Source organism: Amblyraja radiata, chromosome 18, assembly GCF_010909765.2.
Source record: "Amblyraja radiata isolate CabotCenter1 chromosome 18, sAmbRad1.1.pri, whole genome shotgun sequence".
Classification (NCBI taxonomy): Eukaryota; Metazoa; Chordata; class Chondrichthyes; order Rajiformes; family Rajidae; genus Amblyraja; species Amblyraja radiata.
Window position 1 is genome coordinate 25,080,745 of NC_045973.1, and position 24,328 is coordinate 25,105,072.

Consider the following 24,328-nt stretch of genomic DNA (forward strand, 5'->3'; position numbering starts at 1 on the left):
GCAGTGGATACTGGACAAGCGGGGCAAGCCTACACTTTTTCTCTCGCTGCACCCCCTCTCATTCATTTGTTCCATATCTCGCTAGATAAAACTTAGCACAAGCATAATTCAGTTTAAAAAGATGTACAAAAACACTTGTTTAAAAGGATATTGGGATGAGGATAGGTGATTGTGATATTTGTTATACTGATTGTATTGGGAAGGGTGATTATAGAGTGATGGGTTGTATATATGACTAAGATACTGTATAGTATATGCGGGTTTTTTCTTTTCTTTTTCTTTTTTTCTTTTTTGTATGGCTTTGTAAATATTTGATTAATGTTCAAATGTAAATAATTTGGTGTACATATAGTGGCTGGTGTACATATGGTGTACATATAGCTGCTAAATTTGTATAAGATAATTACAAGCAATTGAATAAGGGGTGGGAATTAATAAGCTTTGGCTTCTTCCTGCTCCTTTTCGGACACATATGATTTCATTTATTTATAGATATTGTTTATGACACTTTATAAATATTTTTGTTTTGTTTTTTGTATGCTGTTTCACATTTGCTTTTTATTCTTTACTCTGTTCGAAATAATAAATAAATAAATATCACTGTCTACATCTCTCGTTTCCCTTTTGCGACTCTCAGTCCGAAGAAGGGTCTCAAACCGAAACGTCACCTATTCCTTTTCTCCAGAGATGCTGCCTGACCCGCTAAGTTACTCCAGCTTTTTGTGTCTATCTTCAATTTAAACCAGCATCTGCAGATAGAGAAGTAAAGAAGGCATGTGGTATGCTTGCCCCCGTAGGTCGGGGCATTGGAGTACAAGATTCAGGGTGTCATGAGGCAGCTTTATAGGGCATTGGTCAGGTCACATTTGGATTATTGCATGCAGTTCTGCTCACCCCATTAAAGGATGTGGAGACTTTGGAAAGGATGCAATGGAGGTTTACGAGAATGTTCTATGGATTAGGGGATATTGGCTACAGGAAGAGGTTGTAGAGACTTTGATTGTTTTCTCTGGGTGCAGGGGTTTACCAGAATGTTGCCTGAATTCCGGGGTATTAGCCACAGGGAGAGGTTGAATAGACTTGTATTGTTTACTTGGGAATGCCGGAGGTTGCGGGAGACCCGAGAGAGGTATATAAAATAATGAGAGGCATAGATAGGGTAGACAGTCATAACCTTTTTCCAGGATGGAAAGATCAAATACTAGAGGGCATAGCTTTAAAGTTAGATGGGAAAAGTACAAAGGAGATATACGGGACCACATTTTTTTAATACAGGGTCAACTGGAGTACATGGAATGCGCTGCCGGGATTAGTGGTTGAGGCAGATACGATAGTGGCATTTAAGAGGCCTTTGGATCAGCATATGGATATATTACAAATGGACGGATAAGAGTTATGCGCAGGTAGATAAGAGATGGTCTTGGCATCATGTTCAGCACCGACATTGTAGGCTGAAGGGCCTGTTCTTGTGCTGTAGTTTAGTTTAGAGATACAGCGTAGTAACAGGCCCTTCAGCCCATCAATGGTCACCTGTACACTAGTTCTATCCCAGGGGCAATTTTACAGAAGCCAAATGGCCTACAAACCTGCTGTCTTTGGAATGTGGGAGGAAACCAGAGAACCCGGAGAAAAACCCATGCGGTCACAGGGAGAATGTACAAACTCCACACAGACAGCATCCATGGGCAGGATTGTGCCTGGGTCTCCGGTGCTGTAAGGCAGCAACTCTACCGCTGCGCTACTGTGCGGCTCCTATTCTATGTTCTAGATAGACCGCAAAGAAAATTTAGGCCGACTTGAAAATAATGGTTCTGAGAAGTTATGAATTAAAGATGAACTCTGCACAAAACTATCAAGAGCTTTACCGGGTGTTGAAGTATATGTCATTTTTTAATGTTTTATTAAAAAATGAGTACAGCCTATACTGTAAACCATTCAATGCACAGAGCTGAACTGAACAGACCCATAAGGTTGCTCTCTGCAAGTACACCCTATAGGATTCTTATGGAGTCCAAATCCAAGTTTCAATAAACGACACAATGTGCAGTACCAACTCAGTGGGTCAGGCAGCATCTCTGGAGAACATGGATAGGTGGCATTTCCGGTCGGGACCCTTCTTTTGACTGAAGGAGGATCCCGTCCCAATGTTCTCCAGAGATGCTGCCTGACCTGCTGAATTACTCCAGCACGTTGTGTCTTTTTTTGATAACTAGTGTCTACAGTTACTTGTATTGCCAAGTTTCAATAGTTCAGACACTTCACATTGCAGGTCCTCCCAAGGTTTCAAATGCCCAATTTATATACAGCTCATACATATGGGCAAGCTTTTGAGAACTGGCAGAATGGATTTGCTGGCTGCTGCAGACATCTTCTGCCATGTGGAACTCTGATTGAGTATCTCCAATGGTTTAGTTAAACGCATTAGTTTAAGCACATGTTCCCTTAGAAGGCTTATGATTTCACTTAAAGATATTGCAGGAAGGCCACATTTCCAACATGCAAACCGTTCAGATTACGAATTATGAACAATTCACTGGAATGGAACCCTAGAGGATGTGAAACAATGACGACATCAATCTAGATGACGCTCTGAGTGGTTCGATAACCTTGCCAGCTCAGTCATTCAGTAAGATCTCAGCACCACTTTCCCACACCAAGATCCATATCGCTCAATTCTGTTGTGATTAAAAAAACTTGCAAAATGCACAAAGACTGCTGAAACAATCCCATTAGTTTGCGAGATGTGCTTATTGTGGCCCGACACAGAGGAGTGCACAGTGGGGCTAGAGTAAAAGCAGTGGCAGAAGTGCAATGAGAAAAGGTATTCACAATATACGAGTGCTTGTTAAAGAAATTTTAAAGGTAAAGGCTTAAGCAATAATAATAATAGATGTTATTTAAATATAGTCGCACTTTACACTGATAAAGTCAAAGCTCTCATTGAATTCGCTTTTTAAAAACTGCAAGTACCTAATTTTACCAAACAACACGACACCACTAATCTGAACCAATGGGAAAAAAAACTTGCACTGTTAAGAGAAAAGATGCTCTAGTCAGTTAATTGTTAATAACAACCCAACTCAACACAGGACCAGCGCCTGCATCAGCATCTCGCCAGCATCAACCGCACCCAATTAGAAAACTGAAAACAGGAGAGCCCTACGAGCGGATAGATGGTGTTGACGGGGGACTAAAAAATTAGGAGAGTAAAGAGGCATAAAATAGCACTAAGCAGCATTAAGAAAATGGTAATAAAATGGTAAATATCTTCAGAGGGTAACCAGGGAAAGAGAAGCCCCCATTCAATCTGTGGTGGAGCCAGAGCAGGAGGTGGACCCAGATGAATGTTTTGCATCTTCATTGACTATGGAGAAGGACACTGCCATTGGGGAGGTCATGGTGGGGCCAATGGAATTCTGAAAATTATCATTGAAAAGGAGGAGGCTCTAGACTAAAGGTTGTAAATTCCTCATGGCCCGATGAAATGTATCAAAACTGTTCTAGGAAGCAAGGGAAGAGACTACTGGCAACCTGACAGGAATGTTCAGATGTTTGCTGGCCACTGGTGATGTGCCAGATGTGGAGGACAACAGACAAGGTACTCTTCTTGAAGAAGGGCAGTGAAAATAAGCCAGTATTCTGTTGTGCTGCAAGTGAGAATTTCATTGTTCTATCTGGGATACATGGCAATAAAACACACACTCTCTCTCGTGACTCTTAATTACAGGCTTGTCTCAGGTCAGAGGTTGGGAAATTATCAGAAAAAGATCTGTGGGACAGGTGTAATCTGCAGTGGAGAGGCAGAGTATGACCAGTTTATTTATTTGTACTGGTTGCCACAATCTGTGATCAAAAGGAATAATAAACCTGTCCTTTTAACTGTAAGACGCTCTGATGCGTGGGATGGGCCAGGTATCGGAGGTGTGGCCCTCGCTCTTCATGGTTCCAATGGTTTGGATCAAGTGATCAAGTTCCAAGATGGTAACGTTAGGTGGCAGTGTGAATCGCAAGGACAATGCAGAGGGGCTTCAAGGTGATATTGTCAAAGAGGCTTTTAGATAGCCCCATGGATATACAGAGAATGGAGGGATACATGGAGGCAGATGAGATCAGTTTATCTTGGCATCATGTTCGGCACAGACATTGTGGGCCGATTGACTTGTTCCTGTGCTGTACTGCTCTATGTTTTTTATGTTCTACGTAAGCAAGTGGGTAAGAACTTTCCAGAGGGAAATCAATGAGGGGAAAATGCAAGGTCCTGCAATTTTGTTGGAAAATATTTTTAAATAGTGAAAAGCTAAAAAATGTTGGGGTTAATATACAGGTATAGCAAGAAATGAGGAAGACAGATTACATGATGGTCTGTATTATTAATGGATTTGAATGCAAGAGTTGTGATAACTACCGTCAGTTTCTTCAGGCCCTAGTGAGACTGCACCTGTACTGTTATGCACAGATCTTATCTCTGCAGCAAATGAAAAATATACTTAAGATAGTGAATGAATGCAGGCTCAACAGATTGATTCCCCGGTTGGAGGCAGGTGGGGTTTGCTTATGGGGAGAGAGTAATCAGATTGCTCCTGTAGCTTGTATTTGGAAGAATGAGTAGAGATCGATTAAACAGGCAAAATTCTAAAGATGTTTAAGAAGGAACTGCAGATGCAGGAAAATCAAAGGTAGACAAAAATGCTGGAGAAACTCAGCGGGTGAGGCAGCATCTATAGAGTGAAGGAAATAGGGAACGTTGTCTATTTCCTTCGCTCCATAGATGCTACCTCACCCGCTGAGTTTCTCCAGCATTTTTGTCTACCTTCAAAATTCTTAAGATGTCAGGCTAGATGCATGAGAATGCTGAAAATGGGGGATCAGAGTTTCAAAATAAGGAGTTAACCATTTAGGACAGCTAAGAAGATGAATGTCTTTGTCCAGCAAATTGTGAATCTTTGGCATTCACTCCCTCCTCCCCCCAATCTCTGGGCCTTGCTTCCCATACTTTTTTTAAAGCTAATTTCAGCTGCCTCACACCATAGGGCTCACTTACTCTTGTGAACCCACCTCATTTCCTAATGAGCACCATACCTAACAGCAAGTGAAACTTCAGAAGAAGTGCATTCAGTACAAAGTCCTCGACTGTAATCAGCACTTCCGACATGCTAAACAGACCACATGCTGATGGAGGAAGAGTTACTCCACGGTCTGGCAATCTACTACCAAAACATAACAGGTTTTCATGGTCTGCCAAAGTAATCGGACTGCACTCAGCAACTTCAGAATCCAACAAACATTTAAAAAGATAAGCAATTACCCGATCAAACTCATCTCCTGCAAAAGGACAGAAGGCCAGGGACTCCACAAACAAGGAGGAGGTTGGTGCATCGGTGGTGGACGAGGAACGGGGTCTGCCGGATTGTAGCAGGAGACAACTGGTACCATCTGGAATGGACTTGCGAGACATCAGTGGACTTCCCCTGGGCAGATCCAATCTATTTTTCCTGCTCGGCAAGCTCGCACCCCGTCTCATCATGGGAGCCACGCGGAACTGCTGTAGGACCTTGTTGAGAGAAGTAGTCTGAGTAGAGGGATGAGTTGGAGCTGCCCATTCCAGCTCAGCAGTTGGGGCACAGATGTCTGGGCTTGGGTGATCTTGGTTGGCTGAAACTTGAAGAGCATCTTGGGGCGAGACAGATGATCGGCGTCGTTGGTGATGAAAAAGTTGCTTTAAGCCTTGTCCAAAGTTCTCCAAAGCATTGTGTGTTATTTTGGACAAAGAGTGTTCTAAGTCACTTGGTTTTCTGCCTTCGTTGTCTGTGGATCTGCTGTCACTGTCTAGGTCATTAAGTGAAGGGTCATTATTAACCTGCTCCATCTGAGGCTTTCCTGTTAGATTTCTAAATTGATATATATTATATTTACTGGTATATAAATGGATTGGGTCTCTTTAAATAATATTTTCATTTGGTGGTCTAGTTCCTGAATAGGTGGTACATTCTCATAAGATTTCAGCATGCAGCACCTGTCAATGTCACTTCATGCTTGTCTGACATAAAAGGAAAAAAAGCATATATTACATTTCATGCATATGTAAAAGTATAAAGCTCAGCACAAACATTTCTGATCTCCAATCTCACCAGCCAATCAAAAATATAATGGTGAAGTTCACCTGTCCTTTGCAGGTTAATAGCTTATATTACTGCACTGTTTCATATAAAGTTTGGAGCCCAATTTAGCCTTGAATTGTTCCTAAAAATAATGCACTTGATATTTGGCTTTCTAGTGTCACTCAGTTGGTGCACAGTTCAAATAAATAACCACCCAAGCTGCAGCCCCAAGCACAATGAAGGTTCCAGACAAGAATTATTTAGACAGGTCATCTAAAGCACATTGACAGCAAATATGCTGATCTATCTACATCAGTGGTTCCCAACTTTTTTTGGCCATGCCCCACCTAATCACCTCTAAAATCCTGATGCCCCCCCCCCCCATATTTTAGCATGAGCAGACAAAGAAATAATTCTCAGAAAATGGAATTTACTCAAAATAACATCTGAAACATAAACTACATATGTGTACCTGATGCCCCCCTTAAAAATCAAATTGCCCCCCTGTGGGGCGTACGCCCCACGTTGGGAACCACTGATCTACATCCTCAGTTTAAAAAAAAAGTTATCTGTTAAGAGATTATAGAAAGTGAATTCTGAAAGATCAGGAATCTTTACTTGTACATTTGGTGTCAAAGCTAGATTAGAAGCATAACTGAAACAATCAGCGCAGCAAAAGCAAGGATAGCAGCAACATAGCTGGGGTGATTTTATAGCAATACAATTTTCAGCAATATTAATTCACAAAAATAAATAAAATTGGCCTAAAACCAGCAGTATTTTCAATAATAATTGCAGCTCAAACAACAGGAATGATTAATGCTCTCATTGGAATTTTATTTGCACAATTCCCGATTACTTTGATAGAAAATCAAAAAATCTTAGCCTGCTCAATCTCTCACTATAGTTCAGGCCACATCCTCCTGGCAACATCCTCATAAATAATCTCTGCACCCTTTCCAGTTTAATGACATCTTTCCTATAAAGGTGACCAAAACTGAACACAATAGTTGTGCAGTCTCACCAATGTATTGTATAACTGTAACACAATGCCACAATTCCCTAACTGATGAAAGCCAATATGCCCAAAGCCTTCGTTACAACCCTATCTATATCAGACACCACTTTCAGGGAAGTATGAACCTGTTCCACTAGATCTCTCTTCTCTACAATATTCCCCAGGGCCCTATCATTCTCTTTGAAGGTCCTACCCTGATTTGACTTCCCAAAATGCAACACCTCTTCACTTACCTATACTAATCTCCATTAGCCATTCCCTGGCCCACTTGCCCAACTGATCAAGATCTCCCTGAATCTCTTGATATCCTTCTTCAGAGTCTATGGCACCACCTATTTAGTGTCATCTGCAAACTTATTGATTATGCCTTGTACATTCTTATCCAAATCGTTGATATAAACCATAAATAGCAATGGGTCCAGCACAGATCTCTGAGGTACACCACTACCATAGGCCTCCAGTCTAAAAAATAAGCTCCCCCCTCCACTTCCTCCCTGAAGCCAGTTCTGTATCAACCTAGCTCTCCCTGGATCGAAGCTTCCAGAGCAGCCTATCATGCAGAACCTCACATCTACAACCCTCCCCTATATTTTCATGATCTACCATATAGTATAACCAGACAGTGTCTGAATAAAACAAATTAAACTGTTTAACAACAGAGTGAAGTTACACATCCTCTATACATCAATGACATCTTCATGATGTACAGACACCACCACTCGTACAACTACCTACTGCCCATAACATAGCTTTGCCATATTGATTACTTAATAAATTAGAACACCAGCCCAAAGATGGAAGATCAAACCTGCTGCCGGAAGCCCAATCTTCTCAGCCTTCCGCTTTGCTCAACCCTTCACACATATTTATGTCTCAGCCAGTCCATGCCGAAGAGTTCCTAACTCAGAATTCAGGCCAGGTAATTCTTACCAATGCCCCCCCCCCCCCTCCCTTACCTCATCATGACACACTGCAGTCCCAACTGCAACTACTTTCCATGCATTTTGGCCAATTACTCCAAGTTGACCAAGACCCACTTGCCTACATCTGGCCCATTTCCTTCCAAGTCTTTCCGATTGATGTACCTGTCCAAGTGTCTTTTAAATGAGGTAATTGTTCCCACCTCCTCTGGCAGTTCGTTCCATATACCCACCATCCTGTGAAAATAAATCCCTCAGGTCTTCTTTAAAAGTTTCCCCTCACATCTTAAAGTTATGCCCTTTAGTTTTAGACTACACTACCCTGGGAAAAGTACTGTGGTTATTCACCTCAATTATCTCCCAACCACATTCCCCAACGCCTCAGACCGTTGCGTCCCTCATCCAGTCTCTCGCCCACATCGGTCACCTTCACACTGGCCTGATGTGTTCTGAGCGCCCACTGGCATGCGGTTACCGGCCAGCAGTCTTCCCCCTCTGCCAGCCTAGCCCAACTCCCCACGTTTTATTCATTCCCACCCTCCACTGCCAGCTCCGCGTCCCCTCATTACCCCCGCGCCCCCCTCATCCCGCCCAGCCCACCGTCTCCCACATCCTCCCCGTCGCCCAGCTCTGCGTTCCGCACCGACCCAATGCCGGCAACTCCACCCCTCGGCTGAGACTGGCAGCAGGAAGGATCCCCTCCCTATAGTCGCGTCCCCGCACCACAGTTGGACGGAGCCCCCCACCTACCGCGATCCGAGCGCTGTCAGCTGTTGGGGACGAGGGAAGGGGTAGGGCTCCGGGGCCGGTTCGGCTCCCTGGCCGCGAAGGCGGGGCCGATGAGGGCTCCGGGGCCGCGGGGCCGGTCTGTGCTCCGTGGCCGCCGCCTCCGGCCTGCGCGCTGCGGCCGCCAGCAAGCCACGCCACCCCCACGTCAGCGCGCAGAGTCCCGGCCACCAATCACAACCCGGCGGCAGAGGGACCGAGCCAGGAGCAGGTAGGCGGCGGGAGGTTGTTCTCCCTCCCTCCCCCCCCACCCTACCCTACCCACCCTCTCAACTCCCAACACCCTACCCTACCCACCCTCTCAACTCCCCTCACCACCCTCTCAACTCCCCTCACCACCCTCTCAACTCCCCTCACCCTACCCTACCCACCCTCTCAACTCCCCTCACCCTACCCACCCTCTCAACTCCCAACACCCTACCCACCCTCTCAACTCCCCTCACCCTACCCACCCTCTCACCGCTCCCCGATCCTCATCCACCCTCTCACCGCACCCCGTCCCACACCTACCCACCCACTGCGCCCGACCCTCTCACCGCTCCCCAATCCTCACCCCACCGCTCTCCTATCCTCACCACCCCATACCCTCTCAATTTAACACTAAAAAGTGGTAAAGTGGTCCATTTGGCAGGATAACTGAGGGGAGGCAAAATGACAAGAAAAACGTTTTGAAAGAGTACCACAACATGTTTTGCACAAATCATTTTGAAAATGGGTTGAAAAAGCTATTTGAAATGTACAGGATCCTGCCCTTGTACACAGAAGCATGGAGCACAAAAGCAAAACAATTGTCATTTTATATATCATTGGTCACAAAAGGATAAGGATTCGAAAGGCCAGAGCCACAAAGAGCTTTAATAGAATGGTGAAAAAAGGAACTGCAGATGCTGATTTACAAAAACAAAGCACAAAGCTCTGGAGCACTCAGTGGGTCAGGAAATATCTCTGGAGGACATGGATTGGTGATGTTTTGGGCCTTCTATTGAGATAATGAGACTAGATAGAAGTATATAAAAGTATGAGTGGCATAGTTAGGGTAGACAGTCAGAACCTTTTTCCCCCATGGTGGAAATGGCCAATAATAGAGAGCGTAGCTATAAGATGAGAGGGGGGAATTTAATGATGTGCGGTGCAAGATTTTTACATTCATGTGGGTGTGGAACGCAGTGGCAAGCAGTGGCATTTAAGTTGGGCTTTTAGATAGGCACATGGAAGTGCGGGGAATAGAGAAATGTGGATTGTGTATAGACAGATGAGATCAGTTTAACTTGCCATCGTGTTAGGCACAAACATTGTGGGCTGAAGAGCCCATTCCTGTGCTGTACTGTTCTATGTTCTAGGGAGCAGACCAACATCGTTAGAAGTGTTCTGAACAATCAAGGGTCTCAACATATTAAATGTCTATATATGTATGTCCAGATTAGGATCTACTCTGTCCTTGAGACTGCTCCAGCATTTAATATGACCATGGTCTTATAACTATAACTGTACCTCTGTGTTCCTGCCTACACGCACTTTGCTCATCAAGATCCATCTCCCTCTGCCTTAATTTACTTGAACACACTGATGCCAAACCTCTCCCTGTAGCTCAAGCCCTCAAGTCCTGCCTATGTCCTCATAAATCTCTGCACTTTTCCAAATTAACATTATCTTTCCTATAGCTGGGTGATCAAAACTGAACACAATACTCCAAATGTGGCCTCATCAACATCTTGCACAACTGTAACATAACATCCCAACTTCTGCACTTAATACGCTGACTGATGAAAGCATTCTTGCCCACCATATCTATGTCCCGCCACTTTCAAGGAACAATGTACCTGCACTTCTAGATCCCATTGCTTCCCAAAATGCAACACCTTGCACTTATCTGTACTAATCTCCATTAGCCATTTCCAAGCCCACTTGCCCAACTCATCAAGATCTCCCTGAATTTCTTGATATCCATCTTCAGAGTCTGTGACACCACCTATTTTAATGTAATCTGCAAACTTATTGATTATGCCTTGTACATTCTCATCCAAATCGTTGATAAAAACCATAAACAGTAATGGGTCCCACAATGTGGTACACCACTACCATAGGCCTCCAGTCTGAAAAATAACCCTCCCCCTCCACCCTTGCTTCCTCCCTGAAGCCAGTTCTGTATCGACCTAGCTCTCCCTGGATCAAAGCTTCCAGAGCAGCCTACCATGCAGAACCTCACATCTACAACCCTCCACTATTTTCATGATCTACCATATAATATAACCAGACAGTGTTTGAATAAAACAAATTAAACTGTTTAACAACAGAGTGAAGTTACACATCCTCTATACATCAATGACATCTTCATGATGCACAGACACCACCACTCGTACAACTACCTACTGCCCATGACATAGCTTTGCCATATTGATTACTCAATAAATTAGAACACCAGCCCAAAGATGGAAGATTAAACCTGCTGCCGGAAGCCCAATCTTCTCAGCCTTCCTCTTTGCTCAGCCCTTCACGCATATTTATGTCTCAGCCAGTCAATGCCTAAGCTTTCCTAACTCAGAATTCAGGGCAGGTCACTCTTACCAATGGCCAGATTCCCCCTTACCTCATCATGACACACTGCTGTCCCAACTGCACCTACTTTCCATGCATTTTGGCCAATTACTCCTAAGTTGACCAAGAACCACTTGCCTACATCTGGCCCATTTCCTTCCAAGCTTTTCCGATTGATGTACCTGTCCAAGTGTCTTTTAAATGTGGTAATTGTTCTGGCAGTTTGTTCCATATACCCACCACCTTGTGGAAAGAAATTCCCTCAGGTCTTTTTTTAAAGTTTCCCCTCACATCTTAAAGTTATGCTCTTTCGTTTTGGACTACACTACCGTGGAAAAAGTACTGTGGTTATTCACCTTAATTATGTCCCAATCTAATTCCCCAACACCTCCTGTCTCTCGCAGCTCCTAATGGTACCTCAGGCCGTTGCGTCCCTCATCCAGTCTCTCGCCCACATCGTCACCTTCACACTGGCCTGCTCTGAGCGCCCACTGACATGCGGTTACCGGCCAGTGGTCTTCCCCCCTCGGCCAGCCTAGCCCAGCTCCCCGCGTTTTATTCATTCCCATCCTCCACTGACAGCCCTCATTACCTCCTCATCACCCCCCGCGACCCCCTCATCCCGCCCAGTCCAGCGTCTCCCACATCCTCCCCGTCGCCTAGCTCAGTGTTCTGCACCAACCCAATGCCGGCAACTCCACCCCTCGGCTGAGTGGCAGCCGGAAGGATCTCCCCCTATCGTCGCGCCCCGGCACCACCAAAGATACTGGACACCAAAGATCCACAGTTGGATGGAGACCCCCCCCCCCCCCCCCCCCCGCGCCTACCGCGATCCGGCGCTGTCAGCTGATGGGGGCGAGGGATGGGGACGAGGGAAGGGGTAGGGCTCCGGGGCCGGTTCGGCTCCCTGGCCGCGAAGGCGGGGCCGATGAGGGCTCCGGGGCCGCGGGGCCGGTCTGTGCTCCGTGGCCGCCGCCTCCGGCCTGCGCGCTGCGGCCGCCAGCAAGCCACGCCACCCCCACGTCAGCGCGCAGAGTCCTGGCCACCAATCACAACCCGGCGGCCGAGGGACCGAGCCAGGAGCAGGTAGGCGGCGGGAGGTTGTTCTCCCTCCCTCCCCCCCACCCTACCCTACCCACCCTCTCAACTCCCCTCACCCTACCCTACCCACCCTCTCAACTCCCCTCACCCTACCCTACCCATCCTCCCATCACCCTACCCACCCTCTCAACTCCCCTCACCCTACCCACCCTCTCAACTCACCTTACCCTACCCACCCTCTCAACTCCCCTCACCTTATCCATCCTCTCAATTCTCCTCACCCTATCCACCCTCTGAACTACCCTCTCACTGCACCCCGACCTCTCACTGCACCCCGACCTCTCATTGCACCCCGACCTCACCACACCCTGTCCCTCACCCACCCTCTCGCCGCACCCCGTCCCTCATCCACCCACCCTGACCCTCTCATCGCTCCACGATCCTCACCACCCCCATACCCAATTTAACACTAAGAAGTAGTAAGGTGGTACATTTGGCAGGAAGACTGAGGAGAGGCAAAATAACAAGAAAAACGTTTTGAAAGAGAGTACAAGAACATATTTTGCACAAATCATTTTGAAAATGGGTTGAAGAAGCTATTTGAAATGTACAAGATCCTGCCCTTGTACACAAAGCATGGAGCACAAAAGCAAAAAAGATAATTATTTTATATATCATTGGTGACAAAAGGATGATTTGAAAGGCCAGAGCCACAAGAGTTTAAATAGAATGGTAAAAAAAGGAACTGCAGATGCTGATTTACAAAAACAAAGCACAAAGCTCTGGAGCATTCAGCGCGTCAGGCAATATCTCTGGAGGACATGGATTGGCGACGTTTTGGGCCTTCTATTGAGACTTGATAGAGGATATAAAAGTATGAGAGGCATAGATAGGGTAGACAGTCAGAACCTTTTTCCCGTGGTGGAAATGGCCAATAATAGAGCGTAGTTATAAGGTGAGAGGGGGGAATGGTGTGTGGTGCAAGTTTTTTACATTCATGTGGGCGTGGAATGCATTGGCAGGGGTGATGGTGGAGGCAGTGGCATTTAAGTTGGGCTTTTAGATAGGCACATGGAAGTGTGGGGAATAGAGAGATATGGATTGTGTACAGACAGATGAGATCATTTTAACTTGCCAATGTGTTTGGCACAAACATTGTAGGCTGAAGAGCTCATTCCTGTGCTGTACTGTTCTATGGAGCAGACTAACATCGTTAGAAGTGTTCTGAACAATCAAGGGTCTCAACATATTAAATGTCTATATATGTATGTCCAGATTAGGATCTACTCTGCCCTTGAGACTGCTCCAGTATTCAATATGATCATGGTTCATTCAACCATAACTGTACCTCTGTATTCCTGCCTACATGCACTTTGCTCATCAAGTAGCTACCTCCCTCTGCCTTAATTCACTTGAACACACTGATGCCAAACCTCTCCCTGTAGCTCAGACCCTCAAGTCCTGTCATAAATCTCTGCACTTTTCCAACTTAACATTATCTTTCCTATAATAGGGTGAACAAAACTGAACACAATACTCCGAATGTGACCTCACCAACATCTTGCACAACTGTAACATAACATCCCAACTTCTGCACTCAATACGCTGACTGATGAAAGCCTTCTTGCCCACCCTATCTACATGCCGCCACTTTCAAGGAACATTGTACCTGCACTCCTAGATCCCTCTGCTTCCCAAATTGCCACACCTTGCACTTATCTGCATTGAACTTTATTAACTATTCCTAGGGCCATTTACACAACTGATCAATAATCATCTGTGAGGTTTTCCCAGTCTCTTGGGATTGTCTGTGGGAGCAAATAATTAATTAGTGAAATGTAATCTAATCTAAACTAATTAGCTGGGTTTACTGTTGTAACATGTGGGAACTTGGCTCCCTCACGTGAAAATTGGGATTTTGTGCCATTTATTGTTTCAGACTTCTCCCTTTTGAGGAAGAGTATGAAAATCTGTTCATCCAGCCGAAGCAGTCTGCTGATCTTTGTGCTTCTCATTGGTGTGACATTTGTAATCTACTATTTCCTCCCCAACGCCCTGCTTGCTAGCTCCAAGCCTACGGGGCTGCCTCAGTCACTGGGCATGATTCGCACACAACTGCTTTCCGTCAATGTCACTCAAAATGCAGGAACCGTGAATGTGTTCTATAGGGAAGCTCTACCTCCAGAAAAGGATGGAGGAAGCTCACAGCCTAGGTAAGTAAGATTACAGAAAAAACATGCAAGTCCTTAAGAATCTAATAATACCAAACTTAGTTTACGTGAAACATTTGAACATTTTGATTAAAAGAAACCCGTATAGATTTTTAGAGGGTAGGTTAAGCTTCACTAATGATTAACCCTTTTGAAGTCGAGTCGTAGTCAAGAGTTTAATTGTCATATGTACCAATAGTGGAACAATTAAATTTGTCCATGCAGCATTATTACATGCCTGATATCTTAATACAGATAGAAAATGTATAACAATTAAAAATTCAATAAATTAATAACTACATTAGTGCAAAAGAAACACAAGTCCTCAGTGGAACTGTAGGAGGGAATTTTGTATTTAAACTGTGCCCTGAGTTACAAAATATTTTGTCCAACCATGGTGGTGTCATCGGCAAATTTGAAGATAGAATTGGAACTGTGTTCGCTACACAGTCATGAGTGTAGAGTAAGAAGAGCAGGGGACTGAGCATGCATCCTTGAAGTGCTCCAATACTGATGGTTAACGAGGAGGAGGTGTTGCTTCCAATTCATACAGATTGTAGTCTGTTGATGAGGAAGTCGAGAATCCAGTCCCCTTCACCATTACCAAAGAACCATCAGGCCACGGCTTGTCGAGGGGAGCCGCTTCCAAACACAGCCCCGAGTCATCGGTGTTGAAAACTCGGGGCCGCGCGGGCAGTTGCCAAACCGGACCGGCAGCCGGCCGCGGAACTTGCCTGGGCTGGGTCTGAGGCTCATCTCCCGCTCGCCCCCGAAGATGGAGAACTGGAAGGAGGACAGTCGGCGATGAAGGGTCGGTAGGAGGAGGACGGGGGGAGGGGGGCTAACCTCCCTTGCCTTCAAGGCCTGCTGTAGGAGGCATCCCTTGGGGCACGAAGGCTGAAGGAGTGGCGAGGGGAGGGATGGCTCACTGGCGAACCGTATGAAGGAGAGATGCGGTCGGGCCGAGGAGAGGCTGCTATCACTATCCTACACACACTGGGGACAATTTACAATTTTACCAAGCTGATTAGCCTACAAATCTGTACATCTTAGGAGTGTTGGGGAAAACCAGAGCTCCTGGAAAGAACCTACACAGGTCACGGGGAGAATGTACAAACTCCATAAAGACAGGATTAAACATGGATCTCTGGCACTGTAAAGCAGTAACTCTACTTCTGCGCCACCATGCTGCCCTTAAAAATTATATAATTTCTGGTGACTCCTGCCTGCCCTATGTCTGTTCTATGTTCAGACCAGCACTGCACGACTTTCTGAATCACATCTCTAGCTTTAGTTGTTGCATGTCAGTAAGGAGTAGAAATAATTGAGGTGATCAAATTGAGATCAGGGGATGGAGGTGTAGGTCGTGCGGTGATGGTTGTATTGCAGTGGTCGAGGATGTTTGGGCCTCTGGTTGAACAGGAAACGTGCTGGCACTATTTTGGTAGCACATTCTTGACCTGATTGAAGTCCTGACTGTTATGAACAAAGCCTCAGGGTATTTTGTTTCAAGGGTATTACGAGTAGTGGTATATAGATTCTCAAGTCCAAGCCTAGCATTGGTGTGGGTTGTGATGTAGACTGATGTAGGCTATGAGATAGCCAAAGTGGATTTCCTCGGTAGGAAGGAGGAACGACACTACACCATAAGATATTTCTGGTCCAAGAGCTCTCCAGGACTGCCACATCCATGCACCGTGTGGAGTTAATTAGGAAGCAGACCACCCCACCCCTTTCCTTGTCTGAGAACGCCGTTTGATCCATCCGATGTAGTGAGAAGCCCTTGGGTTGTATGGGGCTATCAGGTGAAGCGGGGGTGAGCCATGTCTTTGTAAAACGGAGCACACACTAATCTCTCAGTTTCCTAAGGTAGGCGAGTCTAGCTGTTGGTTCATCCAGCTCGCTTTCAATAGTTTGTATGTTGTCAGCTGGGGGGGAGGGGTGGGGGCTGAACCCACCTTGTTTCATCTCACCTGCAACCCAGTGCGTCTCCTATATTCTCCACTTCGGTGACTGCTCTTGGTCGAATCCAGGAGCATGTGTGTGGAGTCGTGGAGTCGGCTGTTCCATGAGATCAGATCTCGGGCACTGTAAGGCAGTAACTCCGCTGCATCATTGTGCCACCCCATGATGATGTGCTTCTTCCCATCACTCTGTTCTCAGTGCCATCCCACAATACCCCTTTCTTACTTTGAGTAGCGAAGGGCAAGCGAATCCCAACGAGTGGAGATATTGCATATTTTAAAGGATTGTGCAGTATGTGCTTAATGCTTGAAATAGAATTATTGCGCATCAACCAGATTCTGATGCTATTGAATGGATTGCCAAATTTAATATTTTATTATTGTCAAATTCAATATGCTATTCAAATGAATGAGTGAAATTGAAATATATCAAAAGAAGGGCGGGACGGTAACGCAGCAGTAGAGTTGCTGCCTTACTGCTGCCAGAGACGGGTTTGATCCTGACTATCGGTGCTGTCTATACGGAGTTTTACGGTCTCCCCATGACCTGTGTGGGTTTTTCCCGGGATCCACTCTCCAAGGGGGTAAAGGTTTGTAAGTTGATTGGCTTCGTATAATTGTAAATTCCCTCACGTGTAGGATAGCGTTAGTGTGCGAGGATCGCTGGTTGTCACGGACTTAGTGGGAGGAAGGGCCTGTTCCTGCGCTGTATCTCTAAACTGAAACTAAACTAAAATCTCTAAACATAAACTTTCCAACTTAATAAAAATCTTGACCTAGTGTGGAAAGAAGATTGTAGGTTGAAGTCAATTTCAATTATGTTGTGTTTTCCAAGTGATTTTACTGCACTCTTGAAGCACAATGCTTTACTGACAAACTGAACCTTTTCTTTGCTCAGACTGGAAGTATTACTGCTACATGGGCAGGCGTTCAGCTCTCAGACCTGGGAAAGCCTTGGGACACTCAATCTTCTCGCACAGCAAGGGTACCGAGCTGTAGCAATGGACTTACCAGGTAGAGGCTTCATGACTCTTTCTTTTTTCATGATTAAAATTGGAACCTTCTATATTTGCGAGAATTCAAAATATTCATGTTCAAGATAATGGTGATGCCACAATTGTAATTGTAATTAATTGTAGTTGTAATTAATTTATTAGCCAAGTATGTAAACATACAAGGAATTTGATTTGTCATACAAAAAAGCAACAAGATACATAATCACATAAAAATTAAACATAGACTTAAACAGCCATCACAACGGTGTGTGAGAATCCCCAGGGCACACATCATAAGCAGAGACCCACAGCCATCAGTTCAATGTCCAGGTCACACACACACGTGATGTGACCAGAGTTGATGCGACCACTGCCGCTCTGCAGTCCCTGTCCGCCCAAACAGTCAGAAAGCCGTCCACACTCACACTACCAAAGTGGATAACCTCACATTTATCCACATTAAACTTCATCTGCCCACTCCCCCAACCTGTCCAAGTCACCCTGCATTCTCATAGCATCCTCCTCACAGTTCACACTGCCACCTAATTTTGTGTCATCTGCAAATTATCTAATGTTACTTTGAATCCCTTCATCCAAATCATTGATGTATATTGTAAATAGCTGTGGTCCCAGCACCGAGCCTTGCGGTACCCTACTAGTCACTGCCTGCCATTCTGAAAGGGACCCGTTAATCCCTACTCTTTGTTTCCTGTCTGCCAACCAATTTTCTATCCATGTCAGCACTCTACCCCCAATATCACGTGCCCTAATTTTGCCCACTAATCTCCTATGTGGGACCTTATCAAATGCTTTCTGAAAGTCCAGGTACACTACATCCACTGACTCTCCCTTGTCCATTTTCCTAGTTACATCCTCGAAAAATTCCAGAAGATTAGTCAAGCATGATTTCCCCTTCGTAAATCCATGCTGACTCAGACCGATCCTGTTACTGCTATCCAAATGTGCTGTTATTTCATCTTTTATAATTGACTACTCCAGCATCTTCCCCACCACCGATGTCAGGCTAACTGGTCTATCATTCCCTGTTTTCTCTCTCCCGACTTTCTTAAAATGTGGGATAACATTAACTACCCTCCGATCCACAGGAACTGATCCTGAGTCTATAGAACATTGGAAAATGATCACCAATGCATCCACGATTTCTAGAGCCACTTCCTTAAGTGCCCTGGGATGCAGACCATCAGGCCCTGGGGATTTATCTGCCTTCAGTTCCATCAGTCTACCCAACACCATTTCCTGCCTAATGTGGATTTCCTTCAGTTCCTCCGTCACCCCTGATCCTCTGGCCACTACTATATCAGGAAGATTGTTTGTGTCCTCCTTAGTGAAGACGGATCCAAAGTACCTGTTCAACTCATCTGCCATTTCCTTGTTCCCCGTAATAAATTCACCTTTTTCGGTCTTCAAGATAAAGAAGGTGTATGTTATACTTGCCTTATTTGTCAGGGCATTGACTATCAGAGTCAGGACATCATGCTGAGGCTTTATATGGCTTTGGTACAGTCACATTTGGGATATTGTGTGCAGTTCTGATCACCCCTAAACAGGAACCATGTAGAGGTTTTGGAGATGGTACAGAAGAGGTTTACCAGAATGCTTCCAGGATTAGAAGGTATTAGCTCTAAGGAGAGGTTGAACAAGTGATAGAAGTTTATAATTGAGAGATATAGATAAGGTAGACACTCACCTAGACTAGAGAGTATAGCTTTCATGTGAAGAGGCAAAGTTTAAAGGAGATAGGCAAAGCAAGATTTTTACACAAGAGTGGTGGGTGATTGGAGTGGTGATGGGGGGTAGATATGATAATGGCATTAAGAAGACTTTTACACAAGTACTTGGATATATGGGGAATGGATGGATATGGATCACAATCAGGCAGATTAACTAATTTTAACTTGGCATCATGTGCAGATGTTGTGGGCCAAAGGTCCTGTTCCTGTGCTATACTGTTCTATGAATAGACAGCACATATCTATGCTTCCCCTTGTCCTGTATTCCTTGTAAACAACATATTCAGCTGATGCCTAATTAATGTTGTGTTTAATAGGCTTTGGAAATACCCCACCAATGGAGATTGGGAAAATGAACAAGGCTGACTTCTTGCTGACCTTCCTGAATACTGTGAGACTTCAGACCCCAGTCATGATCAGTCCATCAATGAGCGGCCAATTCTCCATCCCCTTCGTGATGCTTCACAGCCAGAGACTAAAGGGCTTTGTTCCCATTGCACCTGTGGGGACAAATGCTTACAGTGCCGAGCAGTATCAGAAAATTCAGGTAACCCTTGTTTTCTATTTGCTATCCACGATAATCTCCTCTTCACCTCTATGGCCGCATTTAGCGGGGAGCAGAATGAGGCTTGACAACTCAAAACCCTGGCACTGAATCCCATTTTAATTCCTCTTCCTATTCCCACATCGACCTGTCTACCCCAAGCCAATTCCACTGCCAGAGTGAGGTCTAATGCGAACTCGAGGAACAGCAACTCATAATCAGCCAGTAGCATGGACATCGTATTCTCCAGATTCTGTCCTTTTCTCTTTCCTTCTGGTCCACCCAACTCCTCTTACGTAGCCCTTCTTGCCAACCTCACCCCCGCCATCACCCAGTTTCTTTTTTCTTTCCTCCCACTCCATTTGCCGATCACCCACACACATCTCCCACTGCGTCTCCTCCCCATACCCTTCCTTTATTTGGTTCCATGCTTCAACTTCCTTTCTTATTAGATTCCATCATCTGCAGCCTTTTATTATTTCCATTTATCACCTCCAAAATCTGCCATTATTTCCACCTACCCATTCCCTCCTCTACACCTGGATCCACCGACCGGTTAACACCTCTCACCCAACCTCCTCACCTCTTTATACTGGCTGCTCACCTTTTCAGCCCCGATGAAGGGCCCTGACCCAAAGCATTGTCCATTTCCCTCCACTAATGCTGCCGGGGCCATTGAGTTCATCCAGCTGGTTGGTTATTGCACTGAATCCTGTCTCTGCCTGCTTATAATTTGCTGGTCTTCTTTGTATTTTATAGATTTAGAAGCTTGAAAGATCTGTTCTTAATTAGTAAATAAATTTCAATCAGGGTGTTTTACTACTGCTTGAGTTCCATAGGGTCTGAGGTGGCTGATGAGAACAGTGTGGGAGTGCAGACTCAGCCATGGGTGGATCAGGAAGTGGTATGGCTCATTAGGGGGATAGTGCCCTCCTGCTGTTTCACTGGACCTCTGTGTGCTTCCAACAAATGGATTCAAAGTTCTCAGTACACCAGTCCATTTTGAACATATGTGGGTCAGGGTTTCCCTTGGTTGACAGGATTGTTTTCATATTTTCAGTGATGCTGAATATGACATCACAGAATTCACATCACCAGGAGGATCGTGAGATATGAGGAATGAATTGCCATTGAATAGATTCTACAGTTCACCCTTGCAGTCCAAGGAATGTTCCCATCCAGTCTCCGAGCAGAAGACTGGGAACCAGACTCCATCTCCTCTTCCATTAAGAAACTATGAACTTGTTTCATTCTGCCTTCCTGTAGCCCATTTTCCGTTCAACTGTCTGTTATCACCTCGTCTTTCATAGAACTTTAGATCCCAAATTTATTCACCAGTCTTTCACCACACTAATGCTTAATGCTTCCCTGCCCTTTCCCAGGCCTGATCCCCAGTGGAAGACTCTCTTGAGCCTCTCCACACTTTCAAAAGGTATCCATCAAGCCCCATCTTTGCACAATCATTTTTACACAAAAGGTGGTGGGTGTATGGAATGAGTTGCCAGAGAAGGTAGTTGTGGCAGGTACCATTGCAACATTTAAGAACCATTTAGACAGGTACATGGTCAGGACAGGTTTAGAGGGATATGGGCCAAACGCAGGCAGGTGGGACTAGTGTAGATGGGACATGTTGGTCGGTGTCGGCAAGTTGGGCCGAAGAGCCTGTTTCTACACTATGACTATGACTATGATTTTGCCCCTTCTCACTTCAAATCTATTTGTCTTTCCATCATCCCTTTGGTTTGCCTGGGGTTTGACATTTCTTTGCAAAATACTCTATTTTCCCACATTTTCTGCACATTTGTCCCCTGGCAGGGCAACATGAATCCTTGCCAAAAATGTCTGTAATTCCCACACATGAAACACTCACAATCATCTTCAACTTTGTAATGACCCTCACCGTATCCGTGTCCTTTACTAGTGCCAGTAAATGTCACATGGCTTTATCCATCCAATCTCATGGTCTGGAAGTGGGTTTCCACGGCTTCAAATGAAGATGCAATTGTTAGTATTTCCGTTAATGTTACCACGTCACCTTTCTCCTTGCATTTCAAGCCATCTGATTTGCATCTTTACACAACCTGATCCCTGATTTAATTTTGTAACTCATCTCCATAGTTGCAGCCCTCAGAACGTGATGCAATCTTGTGCTCAACTGAACAATGCTTTCCCCTCTGTGTCGTCTGGCAAAATACATGTCGCTGAAATGTAGCATTTGTTTGCACCTCCTAATGCTTCTTCAAAGCACCAACAGTCATAGCACAATCTGTTTTGCCTTAAGTCTCTGGAAGAGTCTTGAAAGTCTCCCGAACTGAAGGTCCAGCACTGTACAATAGCAATGCTCTCTGTCGTGTGAGCCACACCGGCATTGCCCCGTTGACAAACAGTCCCAGGTTATCAGCGTAGGCACCAAGTTCCTCTGACTATGCCACCCCACGCGCACTCACTACACTCGCTTCCCCACTTGGGTCAAATGGATTCAAACCACTAATTCCAACTGCTTCGACTGCACTAAAAGCCATGTCTGCCTCAAAAGTTGAACTACACAATTCCTAGTTCATTCTCGTCGCCAATGTCAGATCTTTGCCTCGATTGATTATAATAAATGCACATTTAACACCACTAATACCTGCTTTTATTAAGCCATTTTTGTTATCTCTCCCAACATGTCGCTTGACCTTTATTATTCCTGCGACCCTTCTGACTCAGTGTAACATGTGATACATTCTAATATGACATCAGTTTCCATGACACTGACCTCTTCTGAGTTTCCTCATACCCTTGCGCTGCACATACATCAACCTCCAGATTTCCCATCATTCGCCTCCCTGGACACTAATACAGTCCAACTGATCACACAACTTCTCCTCAAGTACCATCCTCTTTCCTTTAAAATCTACTATCTTCACACCCGTCCACAAAAGAAATTGGAATTGTGTTCTCTGTTCTTGAAAATTGTCTGCCCATCTCCAATCTTAATTCATTTACTAAATTCCTTGAGTGTCACTTCCAAAGTCCAGATTCTTTCCCTCATCTCTAGGATGGATTTTATCAAAGCTACAAATAACATAATAGAGAATGTAAAAAATACTCCATGCATCGTGCACCATCTGCTGACAGAGAAAGAAACTTAAGGTTTCAGGTCAAGAATTCTTTGTCAGAATTAACAGTTAACGATGTAACAAATTTAAAGATCCAGAAGAATTTATTGGTGTTAGAGGAATTTTGTTTATGTGAAATTTCTTCATGTTTTCTGCACCACAGTAATGAGTACACTTCTGAGAGCCCTGAGATTGCTGCAAGAATTGGGTGATTTTTGTTACGTTTCATGAGGTTATGTTGATGGCCATTCATGTTTCACAGAGGGACAAACCTTTGCTTCTCTTCACAGACTCCGACACTCGTGGTATATGGAGAAATGGACACAAATCTGGGTGCACAGTCCTTGAATAACTTGAGACATCTTCCGCATCACAGCATCTCCAAAATTCCTGCAGCCCGTCATGCTTGCTATCTGGATGAGCCACAGAAGTTTCACGATGCTCTGCTAGACTTTCTAACTAAAATTCAGTGAATGTATGCTATGCAGTATGTCCTTGCCAAACAGTCGAGGTCAGTACTGATGGGACACAAGAGACTGCAGATGCTGGAATCTTAAGTATAAAACAGCTGTTGGATAATCTTCGTGGGTCATTCAACATCTATCGAAGGAAATGGACAGCTAATGTTTTAGGTTGGGACCAGTTTAAAAAAATCTGTCCATTTCCCTCCGCTAGTTTTCAGCAGTTTGTTATTGTACTCAAGACCAGTCCTGAACCAATTTCCAAAGCAGCTGAACTTCTCAACTTTCTCTATTCTTACAGAGAAACTCTGCAACATGAACCCATTTAAACATAAAGCATTCAATAACAACAAATACCAATTTTTTGGGTGTCAACAAGAAGTTCCACAAAAAATAATTAATCTAAATATTTGACAGAAACTGACATTAAAATTAGTTTTGCAATGTAAAGTCAAGTTGTGGGCTGAATGTTAAACATACTGCAGTAAAACTCAATCTGGAATGCACAGGCCAGCATACTTTTTGTCTATTGAATCTTAATGTTAATACTCAACACTTATACACTAGTTCAGTTCAGATTATTGTCACATGTACCGAGGTACAGTGAAAAGCTTTTTGTTGCATGCTAACCTGTCAGCAGAAAGACAATACATGATTACAATCGATCAATTTACAGTGTATAGATACATGATAAGGGAATAACGTTTAGTGCAAGGTAAAGCCAGCAAAGTCTGATCAAGGATAGTTCAAGGGTCATCAAAGAGGTAGATAGTAGTTCTGCACTGCTCACAGTAGAATAACTTTCCTGTGAACCCATTAAGTTTAAATTGTGAGGGAAGCAAGGTTCTAGTAAATTCAAAGGAAACATAACCACTTAAGTTTCAATGAAATGCTGCCAACAGAT

The 24,328-nt window shown here is 44.7% G+C and overlaps 2 protein-coding genes across 9 annotated transcripts in view; one reads left to right on the forward strand and one right to left on the reverse strand.

Annotated features, from left to right (window-relative positions):
• tmcc1 (transmembrane and coiled-coil domain family 1) overlaps nt 1-12,200 on the reverse strand; it is a 33,130-nt gene extending 20,930 nt beyond the window's left edge. The window contains exons 1-3 of one of the 8 annotated variants that reach the window (XM_033036887.1): nt 12,185-12,200; nt 11,540-11,600; nt 5,306-6,037 (exon numbers count right to left, since the gene is read on the reverse strand). In XM_033036887.1, coding sequence (XP_032892778.1) covers nt 5,306-5,866 — 561 coding nt within the window. In that variant the 5' untranslated portion in view covers nt 5,867-6,037; nt 11,540-11,600; nt 12,185-12,200. The other 7 variants (XM_033036888.1, XR_004414651.1, XM_033036886.1 and 4 more) reach the window with 7 other exon arrangements.
• LOC116983228 (protein ABHD14A-like) lies at nt 8,880-24,328 on the forward strand. The gene is made up of 5 exons (XM_033036893.1): nt 8,880-9,033; nt 14,338-14,611; nt 17,471-17,586; nt 19,636-19,865; nt 23,254-24,328. The coding sequence occupies exons 2-5, from the start codon at nt 14,361-14,363 to the stop codon at nt 23,434-23,436; spliced, it is 780 nt and encodes a 259-aa protein (XP_032892784.1). The 5' UTR covers nt 8,880-9,033; nt 14,338-14,360; the 3' UTR covers nt 23,437-24,328.